At 41.6% G+C, this 12415-nt stretch overlaps 1 protein-coding gene across 8 annotated transcripts in view; it reads right to left on the bottom strand.

The window, feature by feature from the left end:
* ARVCF (ARVCF delta catenin family member) overlaps window positions 1-12415 on the bottom strand; it is a 429897-nt gene that overhangs the window by 133602 nt on the left and 283880 nt on the right. Inside the window, exon 1 of one of the 8 annotated variants that reach the window (XM_039504858.1) lies at window positions 4589-4683. The exons of the other annotated variants lie outside the window; for them this stretch is intronic. Within the exon in view, the coding sequence (XP_039360792.1) occupies window positions 4589-4630 (42 nt within the window). The 5' untranslated portion in view covers window positions 4631-4683. Of the gene's footprint in view, window positions 1-4588; window positions 4684-12415 lie in introns of those variants that run through there. 8 annotated transcript variants of the gene reach the window in all.

The following is a 12415-nucleotide window of genomic DNA, read 5'->3' as shown; positions in this document are numbered from 1 at the left end:
AATGATCTTTCAAGGTCCCCTTGAGCTCTAGGAGGAGATAAATAATAATTGGAGATATACCTGTTGTTATTAGATAAAGAAAGAATGATGCCAAAGGCCTTGAAAAGCCAGTGTTAAAAACTGGACTTTTCAACCACTGGAAAGTCATTTTGGAAAGCGTTTTCAGCCACAAACAAAGAAGAATTTTGTAACAGACCAGTGCAATTCATGATCTGAGCTCTCCACAAGACACCACACCTTTCAGGGAAAGAAAGAAAAAAAAATCAAACAGAACAAGAAAAGAAGTAGTAATATTCATCCCTGAAGTGCAACAAAATACACTAGGGCTCTGTTCAGCCACGGGTAACTGCCCATCAACAGGGAAATCTACAATCTCTGCCCAGCGGTCTACAAAGAGGGCTTTTATGCTATTTTAACAATCTGAAGTGTCTCAGTTAATGGAAGACTGGTCAATTGGCCCTCAACTATTTCTAATTGACTGGAATGATGGATGAAGCTAAAGGGGAAGCTGACCCACTGCACTTTTTCACAAAGCTAGAGAACTGCAGGAGATTGTAAACAGGGTTTTAAGAATGGAAGTGTAGGGAAGAGGGATTCCAAAGGCACTGCCTCCTTCTTAACCTGCTGGATGACCCTGGTAAATTATAGGCCTGCTGCAAAGTTGTTTCTGGAGGAGAGAAAACAAAAAACCTGAACCCAAGGCGGTAACAAAAATGCCCTATTCATTGCACTCCACCTCAGTATTTTCTTCTTCCATTCTCCCCCCATTTTTCCATTAGCTGAAGACTAATGTACTGCACAGCTCTACCACGCAAGCTGGCCCTCTGGATCAGAAAGGGCAATTTGTCACTTTCACAAGAAAGATGTCTCGGTTCTTTATCATCTTGCCTTGCCACAGCAAGGATTTTTTCAGATCATTTTGGTGCTAACTGAATATGCTTTAAATCCCAGGCTTTAAATCCCAGCCATCTTCAAAGCAGGTAATGTTAATCACCCCACTGCATTAAAAGTAATGCTCAATAACTATGATGAATGATGGGTGCCCGGTGACCTTCAGAACACCATAATTACTGATAGCCTTTAAATAGGGAAGGAGACACACAGAACATGTACTGGAGCAAATGACCTAAACCATCCCAAATCTGTTTTGATGAGCACTCAGTTTAGACTTTGAATGTTGCATTGGGAACAAAATGAAACATCTATAAAGTAGGTATGATTGTGGTTCATATCCCACTAAGGCTCAAAGAGAAACTGAAGCTGGTGTATTTACATAGGAAGATCAGATACTGAATCGAAAGAAAAGAAACTAACAGAGGAACCTGTCCCTTTGCGACTCTGATACAGAGTCAACTTACTCTGCCAAAAAGAACATGAATCTTCTGACCTCTACAGGTAGCAGTATATTGGGAGAAGCACGAAACACTTTCCGAGTAGTGCAAAGAAAAAGGTGTTTCTTTCGGTACGTTTACACAACCTGCAGCAGCGAGTTTCAGAGTCTGGATCAACTGACTTGGGCTCATGTTGGGGGGGCTCAAAATAGCGGTGTAGACTCATTCAGGGTTGGGCTGGAGCCCAAGCTCAGACTCTCTCCACTCACCAGGTTTTCAAGCCTGGGCTCCAGACCGAGACAACACTTCTATTTTTAGCTCCAAGTGAGTTGACTCAGGCCGTGAGACTTGCTGCAGCGGGGGCTGGGTTTATTTATTTTGCTGCGTAGGCATACCCAGAGACAAAACCTTCATAAGAGTAAGTAATTACTGTTCAAAACAAAACTTGGCACTCTATAGTGCCTTCCATCCCTGGAGCTCAAAGGGATTTTCAGACAATGAATTTAGTTCAACGTTCCTGAGAGGGAAGAAATGAGGCAGACATTATCCTTATTGTACTGATGGGGAAACAAAGGCACATCATGCTTTAGTAACTTGCCCAAGGTCAGAAGTCTGTGACAGACCCCAGAATTGAACCTAGGTGTCCTGACTCACTCTCCAGTGCCTTGGTCACAAGACCATCCTTTCTCCTTAATGGTCCATCAGCTCAGCTTCAGGAACTAAATTCAACAGGGCGTTTTTTCCAAACACGATTTCTTTTAAAAAGAAGACATAAGACACTGCACTCTGGGTAAATCATACTTCTCTTGAAATGCCGCTTATGTTGCTATAGCTTAGTATTTAATCGGGAAAATCTGTCCACTATGAGATCATATTAAATGAATGGGAAAACACTGTATCTTACTGTGATTGCATAGCCATAGATAATGCTCTCTTTTTCCTTTGCACTACTGTAGACCTGTAATTTGCTAGCCAAGTGCTATGAGCAAGCCACATGCTAAATTAATACTACAGAGAGATTTACTAAAAAAAAAAAAAACAGTAGCTAAACACAATACATGCTAGAATATCTAATATTTGACTCAACAAACAGCAGTTGTGTACTGAGCTCAACATGACACAGACTCAAACTTGCTCTCTTCCTGGGATCTTCAGATGAACTAGCAGAAGCTAAACTGAGGGAGAGTTTTCCTGGGATAAGGTTATATATCACAATCTTCCAACAGAATTTTCTTCTTCTCTACCTGCTGCTTATTTAATGTTGGCATACAGGCTTGTGGGAAGGACAAGCCCTTTGTACATTCCTTTTCTTGTCAGACATTTAAGAAACAGTTCTCCTTCTCCCCCCACTCCCTCCCCAGGTTTTGATCAGGAATTAAGATGATACACATATTAGTATATACAAGTCCACAAACTTACATACACAGGGAGCGCCTGAGGTCTATTAGTCAGCTTGACAGATTTTCCTCTTTTTTAGCCACTAACATTTTTTAGCCAATTGCTAACATGCATGCACACACAAAACACCAGCACATTGAGTCATACAGAACCCAATAGTTACACTTGGATGTACTTCAGTTTCAGGGTTTTATATACACACCTAGAGCACACCAGATAGCTTGTATGGTGAAGTAACTATGCCGACTGCACTGGTATAAAGGACCTGAGCAAAATGCTTAATTTATTTCACGGTAGAGTTAATTTCGAGGATGTAGAAGTGGGTTATTTACCAAAGACTTGACCGCACTCTCTCTACATGTCCCGGTGGCTATATCAAAAGCAGAATTAAATTCAACACAGTCTCCCCCCACTCACACACTCCTGCCCATGGATGATGTTTGAACTACATAATTAACTAGATCAGGCAAAAACCCCAAACCTTTCCAAACGGAACAGTAAAAATAAGTGGATCACTGATGAAAGGCTGTTCGTTCTACAGCCTAAATTCGAAGAGTGGCATTTCTTAAATCATTTCTTATTCTGGGGAGTACAAAGTGATTGGTGATAAATCTCATCATCACCCATCCCATAAGGAAGGAACTGGCCAACATTTTCCACTATTAAGCACCAAAGCAGGTTTGCTTTGAATTAAGAAGCAAAGTCAGCATCAGTCCAAATAACTCCCCAGAAGATGATCCATGTTAAAATCATGTTATGGTTCTTTTAAAAAATAAAATAAAAAAAATCTATTTTCTGAACTGAACATAGCAGGGAATGTGTGATCAGCTTCTTAACACAATATTATGTATACCCAGAGTGTAAAAATGTGACAGCAAAAAAGTAACTTCATAGGAGAGCTTTGGATGACTACCAGTCCAGCTGAAAGCCAAGAGACACAAGCAAGCCAGCAAAGCCAGGGGCTGCTTCTTTTACTGTAAACCTTCTAAAAGAAAAAAAAAAAGATTTCAGCAGAAAGTCCATTTTACCAAGTGAAATGGGAGTTATTGCATTATTCTAACAACCCAACAGACTTCACTGACAATTGTTCATTTTCTTCCTTTGAGGCCAGTTTATCCTGCTTACTTTCATCCACCTTGAAATATATAGTAAACGGCTGATCTTACAACCCTTACTTATGCCAGCGGACAGTCTTTAGAGACACAGGAGAGACTGCTTGAGAAAATAAAGATGGTTCATATAAGGGGAGGGTTGCAAAACTGGACCCCAAACTAGTAACATGGACTGACAACAAAAGAGGAGGCTGAAATGAGGGAACAAATGAACACTCATTTAGAGCCAAATGACAATGTGGGGGGTGGGGAAGGTAACTGAGGCACCAATGGATGCAAAGATAATTAATTACGTATACACCTATTCTAAGAGCCTGGGTAACAAACAAGAGGAATTGTAATTGCCCATTTATGACGCCTGGGGAAGCACGTGCCTCCTCTGCCTCCCCCCCCCCCGCCTCGCCGGGACTAACAGCTGAGCCCAGCACCAGGTAGGAGCCACCAGTCAGGGCGTGTCCAGCCCTAGGTGGGGCTGGGGAAGGCCAGGTGCAAGGGATGAGGCTCGGTGGCAGTGTCTGGGTGCAGGGGAGTTCTAGATGAAGGGGGTGAGGGTTCAGGTGCAGAGGGCTTGGTGGCGGCTTCTGGCTGTGGAGGCGTGAGGCTCAGTCGGGGCATCTAGGTATGGGGGGGGGGGTGTCTAGATGTATGGGGTTGGGTAGATGGGGGATGAGTCTGACCCAGCTCTAGACGGGTTTGACCCAGCACCAGTCAGGGCGTCCCCAGTCCCCCCCGCCCCCCGTGATTTACCTCTCTTCTGGCTGCTCTGAGAGCCCAAAACAACGTGCCCATGTGCTGCTGGGGAAGGGCACATGACCACTCTTGCAGCTTCCCTTTGCTTCCCCGTCAGAAAGTCATTTTTCTGTGGGAAAGCAAAGAAATCTGCAGCTGACATGAATTCTGCATGCACGCAATAGCACAGAATCCCCCCAGGAGCAAGTTATGGAGTAAACTGCTCAGCTGCCATTACCATTAATCCATGGCTAATTCCATGGGTACGGCACAGATGATTTACCCAAGACCCAGGGGCGGCTCTAGGAATTTGGCCGCCCCAAGCACGGCGGCATGCCGCAGGGGGCACGCTGCCGGTCGCCGGTCCCGCGGCTCTGGGGGACCTCTTGCAGACGTGCCTGCGGAGGGTGTGCTGGTCCCGCGGCTCCAGTGGAGCATCCGCAGTCATGCCTGCAGGAGGTCCGCTGGTCCCGCGGCTCCGGTGGACCTCCCGCAGGCATGACTGCGGAAGGTCCGCCGGAGCCGCCTGCCGCCCTCCCGGCAAAATGCCGCCCCAAGCGCGCGCTTGGCAGGCTGGGGTCTGGAGCCGGCCCTGCCAAGACCATACATCAAGCAGAGTTCACTTTATTCGGTTTTGAGCTGTCAGACTGCTGCTCTGTTCTTAAAACAGAATGGCACTTTTTGATCCATTTCTGGAGTCCCTACAGAGTATATATAAATCATCACAGCTCAGGGCAACTGCACCCATTTTCCCCCTCCATGGTCCACCAAGGGCACCCAAAGGTTTCCAGTTTACAGCCAATAATCTCTTGGCCAGAGACCTCCCTCTCATTCCCTCTTGATGAGAGATTTGAAGGCTGCACAGCTCCCTGGATTACACTGCGGTATCTCTAGCAAGACAGTCAGCCTAAAAAGGTCAGCACCTGTGCTTTGCTTTCTCCCCAAGTGCTATGGCCAGCATATTGCTAGCAGTTACAAGTTACCACACAGCTCTTTTTAAGCAAGCACATTTATTCCTCGGATAAAAACACTGAGAACAACCCACATTCCTATACCCAAGCTAACAGCTAACCAGAGGTCACCCATCAGTCCTATGCAGCCCCAGCCGGTGAAAGTCTTTCCAATCCTTCTGCCAGTCTTGGGGCTTCCTTGGACTGGAGGGCCTGTCCATTTACTGGATTAAAAAGGAGGCCATGAGTCATTTTAAACTCAGGCTATTTATCCTTCTTTGTCAGCTGACCTCTAGAGAATAGAGTTTGAAGCATACATGCAAGCCTCTCCAGGTGGTTCTTCTCTGGAGGTGTTGCAACCTGAATTAATTTACCTAATCTCACCCACACACGTTTTAGTTCCTGGAGAAGCTACAGCTACCCTGCCCCTTGCAATTACATACAGTCTCTTGCTCACAATGATACATAAACTTAATACAGTAACATCACCCAAACATACTGTAAGAAATTGACATATCTAGCACATAACTTCTGCTAAAATGTTGCTGAACCATGATTCAACTCCATTGATCTCAAGCCAAGCTTTCATTCTTAATGAGATTCCTAACAACTGGAGACATCTTTAAAAACTGAATGGCGGAGCACCAGTGGGATGAAATGGAGGACAGAAATTCAAATCTAAATTACTGTTTCCTTGCTATAGTGGAAGACAAGCAAATGCAACAAGAGATTACAGACTTTACTGACAAGGCATGAGAACAAAATATTTCTCTCTTATGTTTATTTTTTTGTAGGAAGTTCCCTTCCTTTATAAAAAGGGGAGTCATTCCATCCATCATGCTGATCAGGAACCCAAACAACAACAGGAGTTGCACAAATATAGCAATCATGCTATTATCTTCTGTCAGTTCCTTGTTATTTTTGGCAGCGGCTACAAAAGGCTTCCCAGTTCTTATTCACAGAAGGGATCTAGACATGTTCTGTTTGACCCACACATCAATGGCATTCAATGAGACAAGGCCAAGTGGCCATGGAGTCATTGGAAAGAACTGGCAGATCAATGCTCCCAACAAAACCTCACACTCTAGTGCTGTTAAATAAGGCGGCTGTCCTTAGGTTTGTCAGAACAGAAGAAAACAAAACAAGCTTGAGCGTCTGCCATGTGTTTTTGTTTTCACTAATTCATTAGCCTTCTTACACTGAGCCCATGGCTGGCATCCGTAGTATACTGTCTACTAAAGCCACTGCTTTTTTGTTTTTAATATGGGACAAGTAATCAAAGCAGAACAGCAATACAGTTCTGCAGTCCAGCTTGTTAAATCAGACAGTGGGATAATCACCACCAGATTGGAATAGAGCAGGGAAGAAAAAGAAAAAAAGAAAAAAAAAGCAATTATGGGAATACAAGGGAGAGGCCAGAAGAGAATAGGGGTCAGTTAAGAAGCATGAAAGAATGTGAGGAGTCAACATGGGGGCGGAGGGAGGGGGCGACGCATGAGAGAATGAAGATGTGGAGATTGAATGCAAGAAGAAAGTGGTGGAAGAAAAGGAAAATCTAATACATCCTTAAAACTTCCCTTTTTCCTTATTTGTTAATATTCCTTTTGTTATTTTAAATTTATACAACATTGGCCAAACTGCACTATCAATAGCCTTCCCCCCGCCCCCCTTCAAGGTCTCCAGAAAATTCAGGTGCTATTCTTTGCTTTACATATGGTTTGCCTATGTTATTTTTGTGTTTCCAATCATTCACTAGAAGTGTATCATATACTGGTGTTCCCAGAGAAGGAAGAGATTAATGACAAGAACCTTGAACACAAGCCCTGCTTTCAACTTCATGCAACACTGAGAACAAACAGGAAAATAAGAATAAATAAGCATCTCTCAACAAATCAACATCTGCCTTTTTGTCAGTTAGCACCCAAGAAAAGGCAAACAGCCATTTCAGTAAGAAGTAACCACTGATATGTAAATGCTGAAGTCAAGATTTCAAATAGTTAAGTAGAGTGGCAAGCTAGAAAATTAAAAGGTAGTGTAAAAATTTACTCACTGTAAGAGACTTTTTTTTTGTTAAGAGAGATTGAGGTTTGTATTATTTCCAGTCTTTTTGTTTGAAAATGCATTAAAATGGCACAACGCCCTGTTTATACTTTTATTTTAAGTTTGTGTACAGGCACAAAGCATGTACACATGAACCGTGAAACTTGTCTATCTTGTCATGCCAAGAAAGCATTACTGAATTGCACTGAAGAGTGTGTGCACGCGCAAATATGAAAATAGAAACAAGGAAAACCGCTCTGCTCCTGCACCGGTAGCCAAGGATGTCTCAGAAGGGGTCGTGGGCATCTTCCCACTAGGCTCAGGAAGTCAGTACCTAGCCTCCTGCTACCATGATCTCTCCAAACCACATCACATCTTTTCATGACTGCTGGTTTTCCCTCAAAATCCACTCTGTTCTCTTGATCCAGATTCATAAAAACAATTAACGGGATTCTTCTAGAGTGGGAGGTGACTGAATGCAGCTGTAATACCCCATACAACTGTGCAAGTAACTCTCTAAGGAAAGGAAGGAAACTGTCCTTTAATCCAGTGATTTCCAACCTTTTTCAGAGTAAGACCTCTGGCTGTACCACCCCACTAGGCTTGCAGCACCTCAAATTCCATAGTAGCCTACAGCACAAGCACACAAATCTTAACTGGGAAAAGAGACAGCAATGACCCTCAGCTCAGCACATGGGATCATCACCATCAACAATAGAGGGAGAGGCTGGCCTACCATATCAGGGTTCCACACCATCTCCCAGCATAATTGGGTCTCTGTATGCGCCCCATTCTCCCCAACACACACCCCTCATGCCAGGGTCCTCTGCGTTTCCTCCACACCACCCGCTTCCCCCATTCTGTATCTCTGCTTGTACATTCACCTACTCAATCACCCACCTTCTGGGTTCCTGTTTCCCTCACCACCACCACTCCCCACCCTCCATTCTTTTGAGGGTACCAGGTTTGCTCCCCCACTCCCAACCACCCACTCCCCCTGCCCCTTCCAGGTCTCTTCTTCCTCCATCCCTCTGGCCCCTGCAGGTCCCCCCCTCACTCCATTTCTGGGTCTCCATCTCTTCTACCACTCTATTGCTCCCGCTCCAAACAAGCCCTCCCTGTAAGGATCTTATTTCTCTTACAGACAATATCTCCATGAAGCAAGTTGAGCACACGCCTCTAATGTCTAGGCAGGAGAAGCAAAAAGATTCTTCTGCCTCATGCACCAGGAACTGATTTAATTTATTTATTTATTGGGGGGGGGAGGAGGGCGAGTCAGACTTTTCTATTATTCCAATTTACACCAAAAATCAATAGGCTTATGCCCATCGATGCCTAGAACATCCCTGGAAATTTTGGAATTCATACGATGCAGTGTTCTGCCATCAAGTTGAAAATTAGACCTCACTATCCCCAGCCAAAAAAATACTTGGTTCTTTTTTAAATAAATAAATATTTTTTTAAAAAAAAGTACAGTATGTTTTTATTTATAAAAAACCCACCAGATGATCCAAGTTTCGGCACACAGAGTGGGAACACATGCAATAAAAATGTTCTCTCTCATTGCAGAGCTGCTCCTATAAGCAGCTCATAGAAGGAATTGCCAATGCAAATACAAGGCATTCAGTCACATCCTATGCTTTGGAAAGCTACAGCAATTTCATCAGATTTGAGAGTCTCCTGATCTAAACAAGAAACAGAATTTCACAGGGACAGCTCAGTCAGCTTGGATGAGAGAGATCAAGTAGAGAAGAATAAGTTTCCAAAGTCAAGATATAATCAAAAGTCAACATGCTGAAAGAAAACATCTATTAATACATTTTTGTATTAAGCAGAGACAAATAACGGAGCCATCTTCATTTCAAACATAAAAGCCTGTTAAAAGGAATGGTTTGCACAAAAGTTACAGCACCAATCTATATCATGTATAACTCCACCTCAATGCCCTTTTATCCAAAATATCTGGAGTTTGCTTCCACACACACGGGAAACCCAGCCTCTCTCATTTAATTCAATGTTCTCTGTGAACAATGATTCACACACTTCAGTATTTACAGTGTACCAGTGGTTTATCAATTGCCCACAAGCAGAAATCAAATTACTTTATTCAGAAAAAGTCTAGTTAAAGTTGCCCATTAATAAATTAGTTTGCAGAAAACTGGCAAAGTATTTATTTGCCAAGAGCAAGGAGCATTACAAAGCATGGAGCTCCATTTGGTAAATTAAAGGAAATCCTCCGGGTAATCAGATCATTCAATTCTGATTGTAAACCACAATATTGTAACAGATGCTCGGTATACTCTTATAGCAGTGTTTTGGAACTGAAGAATATCAGATAACCTGTTCTATGACCCTGGTGGTAGAAGATGTTACAGCTGTTCTTAATCCTGGCTTTTTAAATCTGGCCAACATAATTCATTGTGCTTTTGGATCCATAATATCTTGCAAAGCTCTGCAGTTTGCTGGTTTATAAGCCTGCCCTGCCTATTCACTGGGTGAAAAGATTTTTGCTGACTTCATGTATCATCATCAGTTGCAATCATCAGGGACTAATAATTTTCACTGCTAAGGAGTTAGGCTGAAAATACAAAGTAGAAAAAATATGTACATGCCTGAAAGAGATAGGAGACATTTTGATAGCATGAATACATTACACTGACTATTGAAGATACTTGTAAAAGTATATATTCTCCTAATGAAAACTGGGGAACTTTAAAGAACAGATATAGAGGTATATACATCTACGGCACTAAAAAAAAAGTTATAGAATACTGCACGACAGTTTGTGAACATTCATTCAGGTTCTGAAATCACTGATTCAGTCATGTTCATGCCACCTCATCATTCACCATTCACAAACATCTATGGGCATCGGTTTTTGTTTGCACAACTATTTGGGAGAGCTGTTCTCTCGTACAAATACGCATTCACACATAAATGTGCATATTTGTGCATGAATACAAATATTCATTACTCACTATTCTAGTTTGAAAAGTCTCAGTCAAACAATACCATGTGACCCAGATGACCAATCACACTTTAGAAAATGAATAATCTAAATGAACAGTTGGTTAATATCCAATAAGCTAAAAATTGTTTGTCCAAACTATTACACAAATGGATTTCTGCAAATGTCAGTTCTAACTATTTCCGTTTGCAAGCTATTCGCACACAGAAAAAGGGCTGTGTTCACAGGAAGATGGTTTTTTAAGGAAGTCAGTTAGCAGACTTGTATTAATAATGCATCTTTATGCTGTCAGCTTCTCTCCAGGAATTTTCAGAAACCATATGAGCATATGCAATGGACATGCACTGAAGACGCATTTCATTATTTCCAACAAACATATAATGAAGTTCAATTATATACATTTCAACTTTCATCTTTTGGAAGATTTGTTTTCATTTCTTAAATTTCAAGATTCCATTCTAAGCACGTAATTGAAGAAAAATAGGTTTAGTCTCAAATACAATGCTGCACGTTCTTCCTATAGCAAAACAAGTTGGTTTGTTTAAAAAAAAAGAATAAAAAAAAATAAAAGATGGAGCTGCACACCAGATGTACTTCCAGATGGGTATTGCAGGTATTGCATGAAGACCTCTCTCCTGTTCTCCATGCACACAACCAAGCTCTAACCACTAAAAACTGACACATATCTAAAGAATACTTTAAATCACAAGCAGAATTTAAGAAACCATGGAGAGATAAACTAGACATTCCTGACCGGACTCTGTAAGTCAGGGAAACTTCCAATGTTCTTCAGGTGAGACAAGGGCAGAATCCATCTTGAATTAGTAAAGACAACCAAAAGTCACTAGCTGTCTTTTGCTGATTTTGGAAGTTCCCTGGTTTTATTTAATTCAGTGGGAGCTTTGCTAGCATTAAGATTGCAGGGTCAGGTCTTCCATATATTACTTATTCTGAAGTGTCCCTTTCAGGCATAAGCAAGAATATTTTATTATTATTATTACAGGTGATCCTGTAACACAAGCTATCTGCATTATAATAGTCGGTTCATATCTTTAAACTAATTAAGAAATATAATCAAACATTAGTACAAGTTCATATACTTTAGTTTAGTTGGATTTTACAGTTAAATAAATATCCAAAACAAAGCGCTGAAAGAATTTCTCTGAGAACATTTGCTGTATTTCAACAGCCGAACTGTAACAGATTTTGTGATCATCTCTTTCCTTTCTTAAAGCATTAACCTGTAGTTTTGGATATTCAGCAAATTAAGATGGTCTGGCACAAAATAGCTTTTGTAGCCATTTGCATCTGGTTATTATCGAGAAGATCTGCAAAAAAGCCAATTAGCTGTCAGAAACAAGTGCAGCAGATTTTAAGATCTTTACTGTCAACCATTGAACCAGAGCTCGTGTTACTTTAATATTCTCTTTTTATCAGCAACATATACATTGATTTGCCATCATTGTTTCCATGCTGTGAGATGATAGAAATTAAATTACATTTTTTTAATCCATCCTTATAACGCCTTACAACTCCGTGGCGGTCTACTTTTTATACAGCCTGCAATACTTGCATCATCAATATATATTGCAAACACAGATGCTTGATACTCATAAGAAGGCTGACGTTGCTATCTTATGCTGAGACATGGTTTCCTTTTATTTAAGTATACAAAATGCATATATTCAAAATCTGACAATCGCAATTTACTGTATATAGTAAATAAAAATCTGACCCCTAGAGAAGCTCCTAAAACGATCAAGAAAGAGGTAGCTTCTTTCTTTCAAGAAGAAAACAGGTAGCAAAGTTAACAAACGTTGTATTTAGTATACAGAGAAACACATTACCTGTGAGCCAAGCATAAGGTGGGCCTAAAAGGTTCTCCCT

The sequence above is a fragment of the Mauremys reevesii genome, linkage group 18 (assembly GCF_016161935.1).
Source record: "Mauremys reevesii isolate NIE-2019 linkage group 18, ASM1616193v1, whole genome shotgun sequence".
Classification (NCBI taxonomy): Eukaryota; Metazoa; Chordata; order Testudines; family Geoemydidae; genus Mauremys; species Mauremys reevesii.
The sequence above is the reverse complement of the archived record's forward strand: the minus strand, read 5'-3'. Positions and strand labels throughout refer to the sequence as shown.